General features: G+C 39.4%; 2 protein-coding genes and 1 long non-coding RNA gene across 3 annotated transcripts; all 3 read right to left on the bottom strand.

Moving 5' to 3' along the window:
• Positions 1-449: 449 nt before the first annotated feature.
• On the bottom strand, positions 450-11,798 carry LOC104951518 (collagen alpha-5(IV) chain). Its single transcript, XM_010778179.1, has 28 exons — positions 11,625-11,798; positions 11,301-11,472; positions 11,097-11,186; positions 10,897-11,004; positions 10,589-10,683; positions 9,727-9,877; positions 9,445-9,558; positions 8,995-9,159; positions 8,610-8,696; positions 8,224-8,364; positions 7,905-8,003; positions 7,712-7,810; positions 7,258-7,397; positions 6,997-7,123; positions 6,809-6,889; positions 6,550-6,648; positions 6,295-6,342; positions 5,923-6,105; positions 5,581-5,711; positions 5,318-5,390; positions 4,967-5,041; positions 4,571-4,696; positions 4,071-4,166; positions 3,609-3,818; positions 3,339-3,516; positions 2,035-2,149; positions 1,769-1,941; positions 450-1,484 (listed from the first exon to the last, which is right to left on the bottom strand). The coding sequence occupies exons 1-28, from the start codon at positions 11,796-11,798 to the stop codon at positions 1,373-1,375; spliced, it is 3,462 nt and encodes a 1,153-aa protein (XP_010776481.1). The 3' UTR covers positions 450-1,372.
• A 618-nt stretch (positions 11,799-12,416) lies between these two features.
• LOC104951519 (collagen alpha-2(IX) chain-like) lies at positions 12,417-20,054 on the bottom strand. The gene is made up of 18 exons (XM_010778180.1): positions 20,044-20,054; positions 19,854-19,916; positions 19,720-19,773; positions 19,559-19,634; positions 17,196-17,264; positions 16,968-17,030; positions 16,843-16,878; positions 16,440-16,481; positions 15,704-15,781; positions 15,513-15,566; positions 15,335-15,400; positions 14,248-14,289; positions 14,101-14,154; positions 13,956-14,006; positions 13,409-13,493; positions 13,176-13,211; positions 12,876-13,052; positions 12,417-12,517 (listed from the first exon to the last, which is right to left on the bottom strand). Exons 1-18 carry the CDS (start codon positions 20,052-20,054, stop codon positions 12,417-12,419), a joined length of 1,158 nt encoding a protein of 385 aa, XP_010776482.1.
• Positions 20,055-20,062: 8 nt separating this feature from the next.
• Positions 20,063-20,494, bottom strand: LOC104951477 (uncharacterized). Its single transcript, XR_799027.1, has 3 exons — positions 20,400-20,494; positions 20,279-20,323; positions 20,063-20,088 (listed from the first exon to the last, which is right to left on the bottom strand). It is a non-coding gene; the product is annotated as an uncharacterized lncRNA (long non-coding RNA).
• Positions 20,495-23,259: the final 2,765 nt, after the last annotated feature.

Here is a 23,259-nt window from a genome sequence, read left to right on the forward strand (position 1 = left end):
GAATGATATAATCAGTGTGATGCTTCAGCACAGGCGTTAAATTCCCAAAAAGGGTTCAGCTCCTCTTCAGTTACTCGTGTCAGCTGCCTCCCTTGCATAAGTGTATGAGGCTGCTTGTTATTTCTGACTCTGAGCAATCGATATGTTGGAAGATCTGCTTGCCAAAAAGCAACAGTATTTTAAAACCAGTGTTGTTAAAGGGTGTTGTACTTTTTTGCATTTCGTTATATGGAGCGTTTGCAAGTATTGATCCCAGTGACAGATATGGATGAGTGAGATTGAATGACCGTTCCTAAGGGACCTATTGCTCTGCTGATACATTTTAGAGTAAATAGTGCAGAGAAATTAGATGTTTGCTGGCTATTCTGGACAGAAGATTAGCTGCATTATTGCAAACAGCCTGTTTCAAAGTAATGGCTCCATGTGGAATCAACATCCCATTAAAATAATCATTTTTTTGTTTCTTTTGTATTTTTATTTCAATATATTTTCAACTTCAATTGACAATTTAAAATGCGAAAGATGTAATGTAAAATAAATAAATCCACAATACACCTCTTGATACCTTAATGTGCATTTTCCCCCGAAGACACACAGACAGCCTCCCGACAGTTAATTTAAAAGTGGATTGGAGAAAGTTGCAGGCAGTGTGAGTCATACAGTTTAATCTTTTCCATGCACCATTTCCCTTGCTAAACAAATCAAAGAAATTCTTTTAGAGTGAGGCCACAAATGACTAAATATGTGGGTTTGAAAACACAACAATGCAAGATTTCCAAAGCGATTTACAACATACTGCCTCTCCAGTATAGGAACATGTGCGTAATCTGTCTGTGACATCATACGTTTTACGTCATTCACTGACATCAGTACGGTATAGACAGGTCAATCATTTCTCAGTCATTCTAGGCTTGTCTAGGACGCAGATGGCAACTATGTATTATGTCACTGACAAGTCAAAACAAGCATTTAAAGTAAAACTGAATATTTCGGTGAGAATAAACACACATAAAAGATGAATTAGTGCGGCTCTGCTACTAGTATTACTAATACATTAACAACAAGTTATAACTTAATCACTGCTATTACAAGCTGCTCTTATGTTTATCAAATGAATAATTATAAACAGGTGGAAAAACACAGTTTCTACAAGGTGTCATAACACACAATAATTCTAATATACACTACTTTTGAGATGATAAAACACTCGTCTTTAAAAATTATTTGAAATTTGCTTAAGGGTGGTGTTTAATTCAGAATCATAAACAGAGATGTGTTACTTGAAAGCACCAGTGATACAAACAGATATACAGCCTACAAAGTGTCAAAACTCCAATACTTCAAATGACATTGAAAAGTAAGATAGCAAATGTTAATTGTCCCCACGTTTGTCATCTGTTGGTTGCCATGGTTTCCTACAGACTCGACAACGGCTGATGACACTATGTATAGACGGTCCCTTCACTGTCTGAGGAACAGGTTTACTGTAGGAGAGAGCAAAGCACAAACACATTACAGCTGTATAATGGCTCGATTCAAAGTGGTAATACGGTTCAAACATATCCTTTTTTTTAAGTATGATAAGATTTTGATTCTGAAACAGTATTGTGGTAATCATAGGACACGCAAAACAAACTAAACAATCCTAAATAATTCCTCTACAATTAGCAGCTGTTTATGTACATTTAACACACCCAAACATGTGAGTGATGATTTAAACTGCAGATAAAAAAGGCATCCCCCATGGCATGCGTCCACAAAAGCTTACCTGAACATGCTGTTTGGGTCTATTGAGGCCAGCCAGTAGCTATAGGAGTCAGGGTAGTAGTTACACGTTCCCCTGCCGTGACACTCTATGAAGGGAACTTGGCGGAAACTTTCCAGACACGAGCCAGGAGAAACCAGCGGCTGGGAGGAGCCATCTGCTCCTGCTCCCGTTTGCTAGAAGGGATGAAGGAAATATGAAGAAAAATGTAGTGAAAGAAAACACATGAGAAAATCAAGGGACTAAAAATACAAAATATGCCCTTTTACCATGACAAATGAGTATCCTGTCCATAGTGACTCCCAGTCTCTGGGACATTCAGGTATCAGAATTGTCTGGCTGTGGACGGCTATGACATTGGATGTGCTTTCACACACTGAGCACCTAAAACACACATGCATACACACATTTATATTAAAACAAGTGTTATCAAGTGATTTATAAAAAATGAATATTCCATTTAGCAGAAAATGTACAAGATGTTGTATTTGCAATTTTGTAAGACACAGTAATGGAACAATAGACAGGAGGTATTTCTGATAATATTTGGACCCCACATGGATATTATATAAAATGGTTAACAATGCTGCAGCTGGCATTGTTATTATATGTAGATATTATGATCAAGTTTGCATGTGATATTAATATTAAAGCTAATGCTAATACTTACCATTTGTTTATTTATTTTATTATTTTTGTTCTTTCTGTTGTTTTATTAGTTTATTGTTCTCATTGTTTTATCTTCTCTTAACCCTTAGATGCATAAGTGGGTCTTTTTGGACCCGGTGAGGTGGTTTTCTTGAAGTATCTTTGTAATTACATTTTTTTATCATTTCATAATCCAGCTATTCCTCAGAAAACATGTTTTGGATATCATGCCATTCACATTTTAAATTTAATTTTAATAAATTGTAGTTGTTGTATTGTATTACCCCAAGTTTCCATAAGTGGGTCAAAAATGACCCGCATGCATTTTCTATGGGATCCTATGGGAACCTTTGATTCTTATCACCTGTGGCTGTCAGGAATACATTCACTGTAGACCACCACACAGACTACATCACAAGTGACACCTCTCAGGAAGATTATTTTACACAGCAAGATCTGATACCTGTCAGTATAATAATAATAATAATACATTAATTTGTATAGGGCTTTTCAAGGACTCAAAATCGCTTTACAATATAAGGGAAGGTTAGGTTGGGGGGTATAGGACTATCAAACTTGATCAACTGGCATGGATTGATGGGGGGTGGGCTATGAGTAGACAAGAGGAGTCAAAACGTTTTTTTTCTAAATATAAAAAAAAAGTCTAAAATTATAAATTGTGAAAAGTTCAATATAAAATATTTATAATGTGAACCAAAATATAATACTAAATATTATAAAGGTGATTTTTCTTAACCAAATTAAAAAAAATGGCATAAAAACACACATTATTCTAATACGGGTCCTTTTACACCCACTTATGGAAGAGTGTAGGGTCCAGTCACTCGTGCATCTAAGGGTTAATGACGTCTTTGTAAGAGAATAAACAGTATTAGAAGAGTCTGTGAATATGCTCCTGTGCCACCTGCTGATATAGGAGGCCAGTCTATCCCCTGTGATGGAAACCATGTTGGCGGGCAAAGCAGCATCAGTGGACAGCCAGTAGGAGTAGTCGTTACGAGAAGCATAGCGGCAAGTTGATTCGGTGTCACAGAACAGGAAGGGCATGGTGGAGAAACGAGGTAGACAGCTTCCTGTGGTGCCTGAGAGACGGAGTCAGACAATGACTAACTCAGACACATATTTAATTACTGCTGCAAATGATTTATATTAATAAAGTTCTCCATGCTCTTACCAAGATCCTGACCATGAGCTCTCTCATTTCCGTTGATGAAGAGGAAAGAATAACCAGAGTAGATGAAGGTAGTGCCATAAGGGCAGTCCGGGATGCTGGTGTTCTGGCTGTGTTTGGCAATCAGAAAACTGTCAAAATAACTTGGACCCCCTATGCCTGGCAGTCCTTGAGGACCCTTGTTGCCTGGGAAACCAGGTCTGCCTTCTTGACCTGCAGAGAAAAACCCATTATTAATACCAAAAAATAACAACTGTGTTTTTAGCTGACATCATGCGAGTGGTTTTGTTTGGCTAGAGTGGTGTACTACAATCTGCTTCACTGCTTATTCTCACTGTTGGACAAAACAGTATTTTTTAACATGGAATTCATATTGATCACCATGCAGAGAATGCCTATTTTTAATCATAACATATAATCTGGTGTAAACACACATACACTCCTTTTTAATCCACACACACACACCTGGAAGTCCTGAGCTTCCTCTGTCCCCTTTGTGGCCAGTAAATCCGGGTTGGCCGCCTGGGCTGGGGCCGCGCTGTCCTTTGACGCCCTGCTGACCTGGAACAGAAGGATTAAGAGTCACGTGGGGCACAAAAAAAAACGGAAAAAAAGAGCTGAATATATAGTTTTAACAAGCAAGAAATAAATATTCTATACATGTGACGTTTGAGTTTCAATCTATTCGTTTTTTTGTTTTGTTTTTGACACTTTTTCTATAAGATGTTCTAGAAACATAAACCATTCATGACTTTATCAGTATACAAGCATACACAAGACAAGAAAATAATATATGTAGCAAATATATAAAACAAAATAAAGCTAGTATTGAACAATGTCTACCTTCATTTAATGCATAGGAAATATCATGGTATTAAACTGGGGGGAAACATGGTGCATTATCCTTGGCAAAGTACCAAATCTTAAAATCAATACATAGAAGCAGCTACGGTTACATTGTGTACCTGGTCGGCCTGTTGGTCCTGAAGGCCCTGTGCTCCCTGGAGATCCTCGATTGCCATGGGGACCAGGTAGGCCAGAAAGTCCTGATTCATACTTCACCCCGACCACTGCAGGTTCACCTTTGTTGCCTGTAGTGACAGAGAACAAGCATTTGGAAAGCTTTTCAAAAAACACATTATACCTGTGGGACATGGCTGACATATTTGCTAGAATTAGTTAAGGGCAGCAGAATGCTAACATTGACGATATTCAAGTGTTAGACTAGTTATCTAAGAAGGCTCACTGGAATATTGAATCTCTGCTGTGAGTCATATCTGTTGTCGAAAAGTCTAGAAGATATTAATAGGGATCAGTATTATTCCTGGTTATTTTTAACAGTAGTCAAACGTTTGCCGTACCAGGTCGTCCAGGAAAGCCTTTCACCCCGGATTGACCAGGAGGGCCTGGGATATATCCAGGGTCTCCCTTTCCACCTGAAACAGAGGTCATAAATAGATTTAATATAATTATCTTGTCATCTTACCCTTTCGTGGAAATTCCAATCTTGGATATCACAGAAAAAAAGTGAAATGAATCCTCATAAATCTTATTTTACTTTTTTCTCTGGACAATTTATATTTCATCCCAGTTGTGGGCACATAAATCAATAGTGGATTATAACTCTTCTATGGAGACAGATATGCTATTGTCTGGCAGAGAATTGAAAGAAAATACAAAATCTCTAGTCTAAAATGGATATGATAGATTACCTGGGTTTCCATAGTTTCCAGGAGGACCAGAATCCCCTCTTGGACCCGGGCCTCCAGGTCTGCCTTTTGGACCCTGAGAAGGAAGATTAAACAATGAAAGGTCAAAGATTCAGCTTCAGTTGTGATGTAACTACCAATAATGCTCATTCAAAAACAAATATGAAGAAAAACAGAACACTGGACATAGCATTTAATTACTTATCTGACAAGCATTTGTTCAGTATTTAGTCTGCAAAGAACACATAGATATACGGCTCACTTACAGTCGGACCGTGAGGGCCTAGATCTCCTCTGGGGCCATTATAGCCTGGGCCTCCTGTGAAACCTGGGTCCCCTCTGTCTCCTTTAAACCCTGGCACTGCTTGACCTGCATCACCAGGTAAGCCACGATAGCCTACATTAACAGGAGGGAGGACATAGTTATTTTAGTATAACAAAATGCATTTGTTACAACTGAGAACCAGGCAAATAAAATAATTATAATTATTCGTAACACTTTCAAAAGTACTATGTTTGTAAATGTTGCAAAACATAGCAATCAGGATATATCCCACTTTCCCCCAAGGGTATGTGTGACCCTTTAACCTCTAGCTGTGTATCCTCACCTGGGCTACCAGGATTGCCTGGATGGCCACGGTCTCCTTTTGAGCCAGAAACACATGCCCCTTCTCTTCCTGGTAATCCTTTCAGGCCAGAGGCTCCAGGTGAACCTCGAAATCCTCTTTCTCCTATTGTTCCAGGACCCCCTGGAAGAGACAAGCCGGGGGGACCAGGGCTCCCGGGGGTACCTACAGTGCAGAAATATAAATGTTTGGCACTCATTTCTCAACAGTGCTAATAATCAAATGTTGAAGACAAAACAAAGTGTTGCTTTAAAAATAATTTTGTGCTATGCAACATTACAGGTAGATAATAATTCTCATCTGGGGACATCTTAAAGTTTCTTAAAAGAATGATGTAGTTTACCTGAAACTCACCTTGTTGACCTGTGTCACCACGCCTACCAGGTGTCCCTTCTAATATGTCTACAAAGACGAGATGGAAAAACAGGTTAAGTTTGGCCGCAGCGATGGCTTTGAAAGTACTAATAGCTATGAAATAGACACTTTTCCACTGGCCAGGGGTATGGACATAAAGAAAATATAAACTGTAATCCATACAGTTTTGTCATATACATGATGTGCAGGAGCTCAGAAAGCCCTACATATATGTATATGGATAATTCCTCTTACTAGTGTCTCCTTTCTGCCCTGCTGGTCCAGGTATGCCGTCGCGGCCCTGATTGCCTTTAGGACCTAGAGAACCACCGACTCCCGGTGGGCCTGGGTCACCTGAGGAAAACAGATGCGGTCAAACTGCAAAAATAATAGAGATTCAACTTTGTCGCCTTTCAAAAGTGAGTACCGTAAAGTTTGTTGATAGTTGATTAACTAACATATACCGAAAGTTTTCCTTCATTAGCAAAAATAAGTTGTCGTTAAAGGACATTACCTGCTGGCCCATTGGGTCCTAACCCTCCTTTGTATTGTGGAGGTCCATCTGACCCCTCAGGCCCTTGAAAGCCTGGTGAACCTGGGATAGCAGGGTTTGGGACAAGAGAGAGGTGGGAGGTTAACTTAGTGTGAGCAAAACATACAACGATCATAATCTGCCTTATCTTCGTGAACAGTGGTAGTAACCATTTTGTCCAACAGGCCCTGGGTTTCCTTTGGCTCCACGGTTTCCTGGTAAACCTAAAGGTCCAAAAGAACCAGGTTCTCCTTTCTGACCCTTCATCAGATAAGGGTCAGTTGATCCTGCTTCACCCTGGACAAGATGAACAGAAAACAGAGAGGAATCGTCATTATTGCCTCAAAACTACAAACGTTTTAGTATTTTAGTAGATTGGACCCTGCTCTGCCGCATCAGTTACAAAAAAAGTTTAGATCAGTCATCAGTACCTTTGGTCCTACTGGTCCAGGTAGTCCATATCCATAGTAATTTGGCTCTCCATTAACTCCTTTGTTACCGGGTGAACCTGGTACACCATCTGGACCTGGCCCTGCAGGGATTCCTAGATCTCCTTTGATTCCCTTTGGGCCTGTGAGGGTTAAACCAAACAATTATTTAAGGTAAGGTATATTAAAAGAGACCGTGATATCTACACGTACAGCACAATGCAAAGTACACTTGACAGTACAGATTATTTTAATAATAATAACTTGAATTTATATAGCGCCTTTCATAACCTCAAGGTCGCTTTAGGTCTTTATTTTAGAGAATTACTTTATTTCAGAACCCCTTGAATGGTTATTAAAATAAAATGTGATTTTATCCTGAATTTGTAGTTATAGAGCTATTTAGTAGTATTACTGTACTTTAGTGAGGTTATATATGTGATATGTGATATCTTACCTGGAGGCCCTATGACTCCTGGGTCTCCGGGAGATCCAGAAGGCCCTCGACTACCTACTGAGTGCACGAATCCATCAACACCTGGTTCACCCGGCAGACCTGGACAACGATGGCAGAAATGCAGTTTCAAAAACGGTAGATCTAGGGGCCAAAAACAATGGCTATTGTATTGGTAGAGATGAGAATAACAAACCTTTTTGTCCGGGACGCCCTGGTGCTCCACCGATCCCTCTCTGCCCTTTTGGTCCAATACTTCCAGGATCTCCATGGATACCAGACAGACCGGGGTGACCTGAAAAAGTACAGGTATAGTTACAAATGTACAACCATTACATAGACTTAACTTGCAAAGACTGCATTTACCGCTTCACATGCAAGAGTGTCCTTTGATATAAAAACCTAAAAGTTATGTAAAAGAAAGATCCCTCAAAACATGTCAGTTGTGTTTTGTGAAACACCTGTAAGCATCATGAAATGACATATTAATGAGAAAGATTGACTGTGAAGCTTACCGTGACTGCCAGGGTCCCCTGGGGGCCCAAAACCTTCCTTTGGTTGTGGTGATGAAGGGCCAGGAAGACCTCCAGGACCTGGGTTTCCGTTAATGCCTGGTGGACCTGGGAGACCTCTTGCCCCATGTCGGCCAGGGGTACCTGTCAATAGAGGCATTGACTCCATCATAATTGTATTCATTATAAAACTACCATAAATCATCAACCATTGTTTAAAAACTGATGCAAGACTTTTTAAATGAATCTTTTTGGAAAACATGTGTAGTGTACAGATTTGCGCGTGTGTGTGTGTGTGTGTGTGTGTGTGTGTGTGTGTGTGTGTGTGTGTGTGTGTGTGTGTGTGTGTGTGTGTGTGTGTGTGTGTGTGTGTTTGTGTGTGTGCGCACCTATTTGGCCTGGTGGTCCGATAGTTCCAGGGAGCCCCTCTGGTCCATATCTTGGTAACCCGTCTGGTCCAGGGTCTCCTCTTATTCCTAGAGGAGTGGAACTCATGAAAACTCTATGTTCTCAAGTCCTTTACTAGAGTATTATTTTGACATAATAGTCCTTTACCTGAGTATTTAGTTTTTATGCTACTCCGTATACATCTAAGAGACATTTTGTGATATAATAACCATAACAAATCCAGCTTCATTTTTTGCATAATAAATACTTTTACTTAAGCACATTTAGAAGTTTTTTAAACGTTTTTGAAGTTGAAATGACCCACTCCCAATCTATCTAGAATAAAACACCTTTAAATATGTGTCTGTCAGACAAACAATGCTGTACCTGGTTGACCGGGGGGGCCATGTTGTCCCTTGATCCCTTTTAGTCCAGGAAACCCACTTAGACCTAGCACGGTTGGCCCAATTAAACCAGGCTCACCAGGGGCCCCAGCAGGACCAAACCCCGGCACTCCTCGGTTCCCTTTCTCCCCCGGCAGACCATTAGGTCCTGGGAGAGGGGAGACAGAGAGACAGGAGAAAATATAGTTGGGGAGCAGAGGGAAACACTGAATGTGGTTAAGGGAATGGTGAAAACCAAATTAATAAATGTTATTATTGTTATTTCTTACGTTTTAATGTATTCTTAACCCTACAGGAAGAAGCTGTCTACACTTGTTGGACATTGTTGAATTATTTTTCAACCCTCTTTTGGCCTTTCGTTGTCGTTCAATTACTGTATTCATCGTCTGGAGTTGACAGTTAAGTACATCACATGACTTCAATAAACACTGACCTGGATTTCCTGGATTACCGCCTGGTCCTTGAAGTCCCCTTGGTCCAGGTAAATCACCTTTACATGAACCTTGATAACCAGGAGGTCCTAGGGGCCCGACATTACCTTTACCTCCTGTATGCAACATAGATTAAAGCAGTTTATAGATGAAGAAGTGTTTGTATGAATATGTATGCAATGCATGAAAACACATGTCTGTGTGTGTTTGAAACATGCATTATTTTCTTATTATGGATTTCTGTCTGCCTGTGGGATACAGTTTTATAATTGATTTATGCGTACCTTTTTCTCCTATAAAACCAAGATTGCCATTTGGACCCGGGTTCCCAGGTAAGCCAGGGAACCCAGGATCTCCCACAGGCCCCTGAGCTCCTTCTTCCCCTGGAAGCCCTGGTGGTCCTAGGAGGCCAGCGTATCCAGGGCCACCATCACCCTGATGATCACAAACATACAGAATATTATTTATTTATACTTACACATTTCAATGTGCTTTCAGTGTGGTATAGTTATTGTGCTCTGAAATGTGTATAACAGCTGTTCCTGCTAGAGAGTCCTTAACAGTCTTCATCCAATTTGATTCCTTTCAAGGGGGTACTTTTATTATATTGCAACAGAAGTTTGGGCAAAAAAAGTCGATCAAAGAAAACAAAATCTATTCAAAAACCCAATAAAACGAGCATTTGAATGTCTTGGAAAAGTATTAACTTGCAACGTAAGCGTTAACTTTACTCTGCACTACTAAAACAAATCCAAACAATAAAATGTCTCTTTTCTACTGGTCTACCGAAAGCAAACTGGTTTTCGAATATGTGCTATTGGGTCACATGATGTCAATCTTCTCATCATACTCTCAGCAAAAAGCCTCTTTACCATATGTACATTGATCTCTTGCTGTCTAATCCAAGATCTCAACAGAAATAATATAACATTTAGACGGTACAACAGCAGGAAAGCTTGGAAAATATTTTTTATTTCCTATTTTTAATCTGCATCTGTAAGTGTAAACCCTTCTGTATTTTAACTGGTGACCTTTAGTTTGACCCTTTAATTTGCTTTATTTAATGACCAATAAAGTACTAATATACTAAATGTAATTGTTAACTATATAATTATATTAATGTCCGATTTAGTCTGTTTCTCTGACCTTCAGTCCTGCATGACCAGGAGGGCCTGGTGAACCTGGCCGACCGAAATCACCAACAGTTGCAACACCAGCGATACCTGGCTGCCCCATGTCACCTGCACAAAAACACACACACACACACACACACACACACACACACACACACACACACACACACACACACACACACACACACACACAGAGACATGATTGCAAAGTTAACTATACTTTTAGCTGCTCCCCATTTGATTAAGAAGGTGTTAACTTCCAGAAATTGATTATGCTATCGATGCAGCTTTTCTGCGTGTGCTCAACAGTACATAGATTACCTTTCTGTCCTTGGATCCCTGGTCTTCCAGGAAACGACACCTCACCGTTCTCTCCTTTCTGTCCTTGAAAACCTGTTAGTCCTGGGCTACCTGGCACTCCGTGCTTACCTGGATGTTTGTTAGTAAGTATGGAAATGCTTCCATCATCTATTGTGTGGCAATGTAAACACCATATCATTCATCCAATAATAAATACTTACCTAGGATTCCGGGTGAACCAGGCAAACCTTTAAATCCAAGCGGTCCAGGAGGTCCTATGGTGTGGATATGTGTGGATTCGCCTTTCTGGCCTACAAATGAAGAAATAAGAAAAGAAAGGACACCCAATGGCTTTCAGTCTTTCTGTCTATCTACTTGTGTTCATGTATAAATGTCTGATATATTGTTTATAGGTGTTTCTTTACCTGGAGATCCAGCGTGTCCTGGCAGGCCAGTTACACCAGCATCTCCCGGACCTCCTGGAAGTCCAGGAGGCCCGTATCCCACTGACCCAGCATAGCCAACCGGTCCTGGTATACCTAAAGAACCTGGTGGACCCGGGTAACCACGTTCTCCCACTGCACCATGTAAGGGATACTGGAGAGAAGACGGAGAACTTATTACAACAATTACTTAAACCATAAATTCTATTGCATGGGCCTTTGCAAATGGCTATGAATTAAGAAGGTTGAAACATTAACATGTGACAAAATGGCATGTTAAATTGAAACCTGACAAAACCTTCTCACCGAATCCCCTGGGGGACCTTGCTCGCCTTTTCGTCCTGGTTGTCCAGGAAACCCAGGGAGTGCACCTGCACCAGGTCTGCCAGGGTGTCCCAGGTCTCCTTTCTCTCCCTTTATCCCAGGAGTGTTGTAGGAATATGAGTCTCCTTTTAGTCCTTGAGGGCCTGGAAATCCCATTCGACCTATAGGACCCTTCAGAGGAGAATTATTGTTCACAAATGTTGGTAAAAAATAAGGATTTGTTTTTTAAGACATGCATTCTTTCTTACTTGTACTCCTAAGCCATCAGGTCCTGGGAAACCTGGATCACCTTTAGCACCTGGTCCTTGGTTATATCCTGAGCCACAGACGTATAAAGAATGTCTATTTCAGTTTCAAACATTCATACTCTGTTCATCTTATCTACACTGTAGTATTTCCAAAACTTTTACTAAAGAAAGCACTCCAATGTTGAAGAAGGACAGATTTGGTAGATTCTGCGTTTTCCTGCAGTGAATTTATTTACCAGGGATGCCAGGTAGGCCCCGGGGACCCGGTGGTCCTGGGAAATCTGATACAAGACAGGCATAACACGGCTCCCCCTTTATTCCTGAACAAAGAAAAAATATTGGAATGTTTTGAGCAGCAATATAATGAGTCCCAATTATGTTATACAATATTATGTTTTCCTTACATTTTCTCTTCGTACTCCCCCCAGTCCATTATGTTATTCAATAACTGCATGCAATAGTTTACCAGTATTAGTGACTTGAAGAGGTGTTAAACCAATTAGGAACATAGTCAATGAAGGACAATTCATTTCCCACCTTTCATTCCATATGTCCCATCATGTCCCATATGTCCAGGTCTACCCATCACCCCTTTCATTCCTGGGGGAGCGTTGGTAATCCTGTTAGCTGCAATCAACACAAGTCCATCAGTCAAGTTATTATGGTAAAAGTGCCACATTTATGTCAAAATGCATTTTTATTATCATTATATTTTTTATTTGTGTTAGTAATACAGATTATCATCTTGTATGCCTATAGCATAACTGAAGCACTTTGAAATGTAATCATATCTTGAACATTATTTTACCATGTTGTTACTTATAACAGATGGCTCAATTGTTAAACACGCACCTTTCACTCTTTTCCATCACATCAAGTTACAGTCGCATGCATTTATGCAATAGAACTGCGGCTATTTTATCTTTACATCACAGAAAACAGAAGAAAGCAAGTGTCTTTTTACAAGAAAGGAATTTACACATACTTCTGTCTTCAGGCGGTCCGGGTGGGCCCGGATCCCCAGGAGGCCCCTGATCACCATCATCCCCATCTATACCTGAAAGTCTTGGATAAATATTCCCAGGCTCCCCAGGGTCCCCTTTGTGGCCCAGAAAGCCATTAGGACCATGTGGGCCTGGCACAGATATCCCAGATGAATGGCCTGTGTAATGTTCATAGAGAAAACTGTAAGTAATATATTCAGGCACACTTAAAGTAATACATGTATTCCCTGATTGGGAGATAGAGAGATACAAAGGATGAGAAAAGCCTCTTCACTACACACCTGGAGGACCATCAGCTCCAGGAAACCCTTCAATACCTGAGAAAAGAAAAGTAAAGTGTTATTCCTCTAGAGGCATGTCTGCTGAAAGCAAACATTAGTCTATAAAGTCATAACTACCACATCTACAGAAATATCATTTGTCAATCAAGGCAGACAATGACTTAAGGCCACCGGATCTATTTGTTGTTCATCTCTTTTTGTTTCTTAGGGTTAGGGTTATTATTTTCGTTTACCTGGACGCCCAGGTGTCCCAGGAGAGCCTTGGAAACCAGGATCTCCGTGGTATCCTTTGAGTGGCTCAGTCACAGGCCCAAATATCTTCAATATAATCATAGGGGACATGTAGAGAAATCAAAATGAAACAGCAAGAAAAAGAAGCCCCCCTCAAGGGCGCGCTAAAGATCACAGGTGGTTTGTCTTCTCTGACATATAGTAGGCTCCTTTTTAGACCACACCTCTGCGACCCCCGCTCTCAATCACTTGTCATATCTACAGTAGCATGTCATCTGCATTGTTGCTGCAGTCAGAGCTTCAGCAGTTTATACATTAAACAAAATGTGTTACCAACATTAAAAAGTTGATCAGTATCTAAAAAGAAATTCAGGCAATATCTTGAGAGTTACCTTAACTTTGTTATGTTGAGGTACAACACAGGCTAATCACGGCAACGCATTTATGCAATAATAATTTCGTATAGAATTGAAAATTGCCTTGGAAACTGGATTGAAAAAAACACAAAGTTCAGGAGTACACAGTAGAAAATGAAAAGGATATACTCACATGTCCAGGTTGGCCAGGGGGACCCTGGGACCCCCTATCTCCCTTTCCACCCTAAATAGTTCAGTCAATCAAAGGATTAAGTACAAAACATACCAAACCCCGCAAAAGTCTTGAGTTATTATTTTGCTTATAAGAAATCACTAACCATCGCTCCTGCTGTCCCTGGATTTCCCAGATCCCCCCTGGGTCCAGGCCTTCCCTAAAGAAAACTATATTGTATTAAAAAGCCACAAACACAAGAAGACACAATACCCCTACATATATCCATAATCTTTGTAAAGTAGAGCGGTACCACATATGTTTGTCCTGGTTCACCGTCCTTCCCTGTCTTTCCCTGTAACGACAACAGAGGAAGACAGTGAGCAATTGGCAGGTGTACTTTCTATAAATGAAATTGTTTATGAAGGACCTCATGCGTTAATGAATTGAATTATTGAAAATGTAATATTTATTGGCACAGTAAGCATTAAAGCAATCAACAGCTAGGATTTAAGGGGAGGCCCCTCTTTCATTACATATGGAGGGTTAAGCGGCTCCCTATAAAAGCAGTGACACCATTCAGATGCATGCGACAAGTAAATGAAACAAAATGAAAACCATGTATAGAGCATTTAACATGGTGTCCACATGACACACACAATTCTAGCTCAGGCTCAGATTTGAAATTCTCAGTCACACTGGGTGGCTGCATGGAATCCTAAAAAATATCAGGAGCAAGAGGTCTTATTGTTCAGCTAAAGACGTAGATGTTCTACAAAAAAACACAAGGCATAGCAAAGCTCGACCTTCCATGTGAAATCAGACTTGAGGTTTTGTCCCAAAACCTGAAGAGAACCCTTTCCCTTGTTTCAAAGTAGAAAGATGGGCCTTGAGGGAGTCACAGGAGGTAGTACATTAACACTAAACACTATATCTTGGGCTGAAGCAATTTTTTAGGAACTGAATTATGCAACATTTTGTATACACATTGATGATAAGGTCAATCTACTTTATTTGTCTCTTAGTAAGGGAATTGCTGCATGAAAGCAAGAAACAATGACACACATTGAATAGTACAAATGTGCAGACACTAAGATAAGAAAGAAAATTAGTCACTACAGAGGGACAATCAATAAGGGGCTTTTTGCAGCAATGTGGCAAATCACATTAATTGAAATGCTGCATTACTGCCCTCTGCTGTTCATCCTTATTCTTAAGCTATTCTCAAAGTGTAACTGCTGGCCCATCAATGCAATGTGAAGAGGTGACATCTCTGTTTGCCGGGAAAAAGATATGGTGTAAAACTATATAACAATTTATTTCATATATTATATATGCACAATCCGTAAGGAAGGCTTGGAGGTGAGGATGAGTGGAAGAGGTCGTAGGTAGTATCTTACTTCTGGACCCGGCTGTCCTTGGTCTCCCTTTTCTCCTTTGGTGTTATAACCGTTACTAGGGTCTCCCTGAGAAAAGATTGAAATAAAGACATGGATCAGAGGGATAAACAAAAAACACTAACAAGGCAGAACGTTCAGCAGGGGAATTCAATTAGAAATGTGTGAAGAATATACTTACTGGCGCACCCTTGCAGCCCTTTTCTCCTACATCTCCCCCGTCTCCTTTCTCACCCTGAATGAGACATAGGTCTCAGGTTATGGTTCTTTAATCGCAATGAAAATGTTTTATCTTTCCAACATGTTCAAATGAAACCATACTCTTTGGAATATATTATTGCTACAGTGATTTGACTCAGTCTGTTACTGTACCTTCAACACCTGAGTCTCTGTGAGAAAAACCTTGATCCGACCCGGCGGCCCCGGTGGGCCATTTGGTCCTCGTCTCCCCTACATCAAACACATTGAGATTATCTTCACGGTTAAATAAGACAAAATGCAAACTTAATTTTGTATTTGGCTGACGCTTTTTATGGATATACTCCATAGACCTGCCAACAGACATTAAAGGTCACCTATTATCGAAAATACACTTTTTCATGTCTTTTATACAGAGATTCTGAAAGTTTCAGGAAAAAATATTTCCCCACTTTTTGTCCTGATCCATTTATATAAAAACCTGTCTGAAAAGGAGCTGATAAGATTTTGGCCACTTTTTGATGTCATAACGATTTTTTGGCTTGTGTGACCATTAGCCAATCACCAACCAAGGTAACACCCGCCCACCTTATCACCTGAATCTCCTCCTAGAGCACCTTTGTGTTATTTTTAACCAAATATCTCGCAGAGGGGCGTGGGGAGGGGCTCCTTATTTTCATCTAAAGTAAAACACACAGAATCAGCACTTTTGAAACAGGGCTGAAACAGAGGGGTTTATGGGATGCTACAATGGGTGATCTGTTTGGTATTTGGAGCCAAACACTTCAGAGACATGTTTTGTATATATCTGGGACCTATAATATATTGATGAAAAACAGTATAATAGGGGACCTTTAAGAGAAACTAAAAACATAGCTGTCACCAGAGCAAAGGCATCAAAAATAATTACCTTTGTTCCTCGAGGTCCTGAACCCCCTATGCCTTCTTGACCCTGTAGGATGGTAAAACAGTCGTAATTTGTTTGTATAAAGAAGTTGTTCTACCAGTGTTCTTTTAGAAATATCTTTATTTTGCAATTTTATCCAATTAAGTTGTGGTCAGGTTCTCTCCAGTCATGTTGTGTTCATTGCTGCCAGCTCCTCTAATACACTACATCCTATCATTACTATTTTCACTGTCTGAAAGGAGTTTCACAGGACACTTGAAACAGTTAACTATGATAAGAAGCAGACCAAAACAAAAACCCTGCAGCTGTGGTTTTCCTCTGTGCCAGCTTTACACACAGATAATTCTCACAATCGTTCACACGTACAGACATGTCCAAAGTATTGATCCATGTTTAATAAAATTACCTTAGATCCTGGAGCCCCATCAAGACCAGGAGTCCCCTGTTCATAAGAGACAGGTATCAAACATCATACAATCATTTTTGTGCTATATTTACTCTCTGCGAGGCAACCCTCAAAACTTTACTCACCACAGAGCCCAAAGGTCCACGGTCCCCTCTTTGTCCATTATCCCCAGGGTATCCTGGACTTCCCTGAAAGTTAAGGGATGTTTCATTTATATTAATAAATAAACGCAAACCAAACAAATCTAATACAGTATTACTATATATTTTTTCATTATAATGACTTTCATGGAAATGGAAAATATCGTACAGACAGAATTATACTATCAATATTAACATAATCTAAATAGATACCGAGTCTCCGTCCCTTCCAGGAGGCCCAGGTGGACCTGGTGTTGCGTTCACTGATCCCCAAGATTCACCCTGTAAAATAGAGGAAGTACAATTATGTACCATGAAGTAGTGAAAACTATTGAATTTTGTGTACTAATAATTTCATTCATGTAGCAATTCTACGTGATTGTTATTTCTTATCTGTTCTTCACGTCCAATATACAGTTTACAGAAGAATGTAATGTATTCTTTTATGAGTAGGGGGCACTAGATGACAGTTTAAGATGATGTCAGTAATGAATTGTACATTATTGCAACTGGTAATCACTTTATTTTTTAACTATGATGATTTGATATTTGATGATATGGGGGTGGGGTACTTGTATTGATGATATTGCTTAATTGTATCTTAAGTTCCTTAATTAAATGTTTATCACAGTTCTCACAATTGTTATTTGTTGTACCAAATTGTTAAATAAAGTTGTTAAGCAAGGCATTGACTTGAGTGGTATACATGTTGTAATGAGGCCAGTGTCACCACCGTCAGATTAGTGTCACCACCGTCAGTTCCAAAGTCACCACCGTCAGAGGGAGTTTTATTTGTTTTAAATGAATATGCTTGTAATCGGTTTCTTCAGTGCTGTTGAGTTATTAAAGTAATAGTCTTTTTTAATACAAAAATGTGTTTTTTAAGTAAAAAAACATTACTTTGTCTGTTTAAGCTAAAAGTAAACGTTGTATGATGTAAGATCTTTTAAAGGAGCACACGTGAAACAGTATAAAAAATGAGCAAAAGTGAATATTTAACATTTTACAGCATATATGTGTACTTAGAATGCCAGATAATGATTTAAAAGCTCTAAATACATATTAGACTAAATACAAATAAAAAATAAATCACTTTTTATTTTGTCTGACGGTGTTTACAAAACAAAGTAATGACTGGAAAAACCTATTTTATGAAAAAAATACAAAATGAGGAGGTTGCACCGGTACATTGCTGAACAGCCAAGACCTTGGTCTATAATGATATAACTTCAGATGTTGTAACTTAACAAACTTTTTATTTTCAAAATTAAAACCTGTTTTATCCAAATTCCCAAGAATCAGTGACATGTAACATTATTTCAAAGTTTCATATTTCATCGCAGTTTGGCTCTGCAGGCTACATCACCCATCTTTATGTGTCTGTGCACTTGACATGCATGTATGCACTCTGAATTACAATGAGGGGTTGCCTCTTTAAAACCGTTGCCTCTTTAAAACCGTTGCCTCTTTAAAACGCATTTCTCATTTACCAATTCAGCAACTTGTGCTAATAAATTACAGTTACAGGGAGTTACAAATGACAACCATACTTGCGGTTGACACCTAGTTGAAGAAAAAGGGGACAAATGGGTGATATTTTTTTTACCAGCCTTGACATTGATGACATTAAAGTGAAACAACAGCAGTTTGAAATATGTGTCTGCACAGTAAGACAGTGTTGGTATGAGGGAAGAGCAAAATCGTAACCAGCAGTACTAGTATGGTAATCTCAGTCTGGTCAAATCAAGCCACAAAAAGCAGATTTAAATCAACCTACATTGACCAACATGTTGTACAGACCAGAGCATACCAGAGAATACTTGTGTTCTGCCTCCATGCTGTTGTCTTTTACCCCTTGGATTACAAAAATATCACAGGAAATTACCCTTAGGTGACCCTATGATAAACCAGGGTATTATAGTTTCATTAGTATGCACATATGGAGTGGTTTCTGCACTTGTATCATATGTGTTTTGGTTTGGGAGATGTCTTGTACATTCTTTATTTGTCACGGATCAGAAGTGATATAAAGCACATTGTCCTTCTCCCATGTTATACCACAGCAGTGGCAATTCTACTGGAAGAACAGCATCATGGCAAGTTGTCAGCTGCGGATCCATTGCTAGCATGTTGTGATACAACTCAGTCCACTTATACTCAAAAGTTACTGGAGTCTACAGATCAACACCTTGGGGCAAAGACTGTGACAGAAAGTGATCAGGATTATAACCCATACCAATTTCCACAAGAAAACTTTCTTATGTACCAGGTCCAATATCTATACTCCACTAGCACTCAATTCTAGTAATCTTTTGAATACAAACGAGTGTTCAGATCTGAGAACTCATTTTATTTGGCTAAAGGATGGACTTAATAGAAGAAACAAAACTATTGGAAATATTTATTAGTCTCAAATGGACTAGGTACATATGAGCTCGGCAGCTTGAGGAGACAGGATCCTGATAATAAACGTCTTTAAAGACTGTAAGTGGGGAGCAATTCTGCAGTTTCCCCCTTCCCTAGGATCAAAAGAACTAAACAACTGACCGTGGGTGGTGCACCATCCATTTTATTACCTTAGGTCCATGCAGACCAGGTGTACCCTGTAAAGTAAAGACAAAGCTGAAACAAACTATAAACAGTAAACACTCCCTGGTGGACAGCACTACAAAATAAAAGACTGAAGTTGATAAGTGTAACAAATTAAAACACTGTATTTGCAACATAACTAACTTACTGGATTTCCATCAAAGCCATTTGCCCCGGGTACACCAGGAAGTCCGTCGTCCCCCTGAAAGTTTGCAATGGGTTCAAAGTAAGACTACTTCAAGTTTGATGCCATGCCACTGTTAATATGCAACATTTTCTTACATCTGTTCCATTGCAGCCTGGAGCCCCTGAGGGGCCAGGAGGCCCTTGTAAACCTGGGATACCCTGTAAGAGAATATCAGCTGAAGTTATTTATCAGTCATTTTTAGACAGGAACATGCACTTGTACACAATACATAAATCAGACGATGAAAAGAGAGACACTGATGTGTAATAGAGTAAAATAACTCACAGGTAAACCATGAGACCCAGCAAATCCTTCTTTTCCTTCGGGTCCCTGTGATGAAGGTAACAAAAACAGTACAAAAGTTTAAAAGACACCAGTGCTACTGAGTTGATACCTGGTCTACCAAAATGGTTGCATTTACACATATGTATACATGTAATTTAAAACTTATTTTTAAACTAAATATTCACACACTGAGAAACACACAACAAATACCACAAAAAGAACCCAGTTATGTTACCGGATCGCCTTTGGGCCCCACAAGTCCACTGGTCCCATGGTTTCCCTGTCAAAGACAGCATAATCAATCTCATTGATCTGGTCAAATGCAGTATAAGTACAAAACAAGGTATTGCATCTACCTTTGGGCCTGAAGGACCAGCATGACCATCTGGTCCTGGATGACCTGCAGACGCCAGAGGACCTGGAAGTCCTAGAAAACCTTTGTCTCCCTGTGAGTGTGTGTGAGTGTGTGTGTGTGTGTGTGTGTGTGTGTGTGTGTGTGTGTGTGTGTGTGTGTGTGTGTGTGTGTGTGTGTGTGTGTGTGTGAGAGAGAGAGAGAGAGAAGAGAGAGAGAGAGACAGATAAAAAAGGACAAGAGGGCAGTAAACAAATAATAATAAAACAAACCGTATATACATATTACAAGTGCATGTCAGCAACCAAGGCTCATTCAAAGTGAAAGATTTAACTTAAATTCACACATATATTTTATTAATGCCTACGTTTTCAAATATTACTACTGGTAACAAACCTGTAACAACATCAGGAAAGCTTAATAAAATAGTTGAAATGTTGTCAAGTGTTAGGCACTGTATTCAAGACCTATCAGTAACTTCAGGACTGATGCTTTTGACACTAAGACTAATGATAAGCAAAGTGAAAATGAAAATATTTGACTTCTCCTAAAATTGTTAGTTTTACCGAAACAACTGGAGTAAATATAACACATCATTTTTTCTTTATTCATTTTCTAACCCTATTCATCTTAAAATTCTCTACCATGAATGTCGACTAAGCAGTCATTACAGTCACATGGTTTGTTGCCGACCGTTGCCTAGACTGAACTGTTTAAGACTGAAAGGGGTGAGTGTGTCCTGCTCTCTTTTCTTGGAGCTCACTGCGAGTGGATTTATAAGGAAACAGCTGGTTGCTCTTGAAAAAGGCCAAAATAACAAAAAAGGATGTTGAGAAACTTAAAAAGAAGATATTTATGCTTTTTCAACAGTGATATAACAAGGCTCTGCACCTGATATGACTAGTGTAGAACTGGACAACTGCACCTAAAGTGTATTGCTTGTGATTGTAAAGCGTGGTGTGCGAGGATGATGAGTGTTTTGAACAGACAATAAATGATCCACTCACCCGGCTGCCTTTCACCCCTGCACAGTGGCATCTCGATTTTCCATTGCACACACACTAGAAAGAAATTGTAAAATTGTTCGATATATATTTTGCGTACATGGAAAACAATATTTATATAATTGGATTATATTTTGATATAGAAACAAGTTGTTTTCAAATACTTTTGACACACGTATAAAGCAAACCATGCTTCCTCCCACTTAACCAATATCCTTTCCATCGCACACTAACCACATTGCAGAAAGTGGCAACGCAAGTCAAATTGATGATGGACTACAATAACAGTCCTTTCACCTGAGTCTTGACAGCCTCGCTAGCATACAAGTATTGTTGTTTTTTTAATGTTTAATTCGATATTTTAGCTTTATTTCTTTAACCACGGCCATATTAATGTCACTAGAAGGGACAAATCCACAGCTTGGAACCCACTGGGCACAGGGGTAGTTGTGGATAGCGAGGTGGGCTGAAGATTGGAAGGTTGTGAGTTCAAATCCCACCAGGAACACCACCGCTAGTGTGCCCTTGAGTAAGGCACTTAGCCCTTAGTTACTCCAGGGAGAATGTCCCTGTAATTGTAAGTCGCTTTGGATAAAAGCGTCAGCTAAATGTAATGTAATGCATACAACCTCTAAAGACTGTGCTGCTGATCCATCACTTGCAACTCTTCAAGAATTTGTTACATTCAAAATAGTTTATTGCATTTGTGGAGGATGAATTTAAGCAATTCGCTCAAACAAGCTTCATAACTTCCAATTGTTTAGGTCTTACAACAATGTCTTTGGCCTTTAACTTCAAGGCTGTGATCATTACTGCTCATCAGCATAGAAAAGGGTTCAAGGAAGCTAACAGAAAAAGAGGGTGGAGCTATGCTAACAACTGATGTAAGGACTGGGTTGTCTCTGGACTAAATAATAGGGTCAGTTGTAGGTCATAAGGTACTGATATAATGAACTATTATCAGGTGAAGTCATTTCAGATGCAATAAAATAAAAAAAATAAATACCAAACTGTCGATGTTCAGACATTAACTACAGTGCACTGCTCCTTGACAAAAACGTGGTGAACATTTCTGTTGTACCACAAAAGTCTCATATTGTTAAAAACTCAATTCCCTTGTGCAAATGTTATTATATTTAAGGATATCAACATTTGAAATTGTTATCTTTTCTTCATACGTTAGGAGATGTGTTTTGCCTAGGCTATAACAGTGGCTGGGCAATAACAGCATAACAAGTGGATTTTCTCATCCTTTGTGATCACAGCCGTAAGAATTCTGAATTGTACTATTCATTTGGTTTTCTATTTAGTAATGTACAAATCTTTTTTTAACAGGAAGAACTATGTTTACTCATTTGTAATGTGTCTTTTCTTTGTAAGCTTTCAGTTTAGTGCTGGAGGTCTGTTTTGCTTATTTTTCCTTCTTCCATATCCTGTCCCCTTTCAGTGACCGTCCATAAAGACGCCCACCAACATAGCCAAGTGAAGAGAATACTGTACACAATGAAGGAAATGTGCAAACAGAACTGCCAAAAAACGTGCATCTCTTCAAGATTCAAGATGTTTAAAGCTGAGCGTAGACACTACAGTTACAAACAGACAACAACGTTGTATATCAAAGTGAATGACATTCTACACATCAGGAAACAGACAAGGAGCGTTCTGTCACAGAATAATGCAGGTTTCCCATAGACAGTGACTGAGTGTAATGTTGTGAGGTAAAGCTTAAACAGGAGATACGTTATTTAACTTAAATGTTACAGATGTATTGCCTAAAAACATTGTAACAGCCATGATAAAAGCTATGATACTTTTCACCCATCAACCATTATAGCTCAGCAACTAACACATTCTCTGCAG

Source organism: Notothenia coriiceps, unplaced genomic scaffold (genome assembly GCF_000735185.1).
Source record: "Notothenia coriiceps isolate Sejong01 unplaced genomic scaffold, NC01 NC01_scaffold00018999, whole genome shotgun sequence".
Lineage (NCBI taxonomy): Eukaryota > Metazoa > Chordata > Actinopteri > Perciformes > Nototheniidae > Notothenia > Notothenia coriiceps.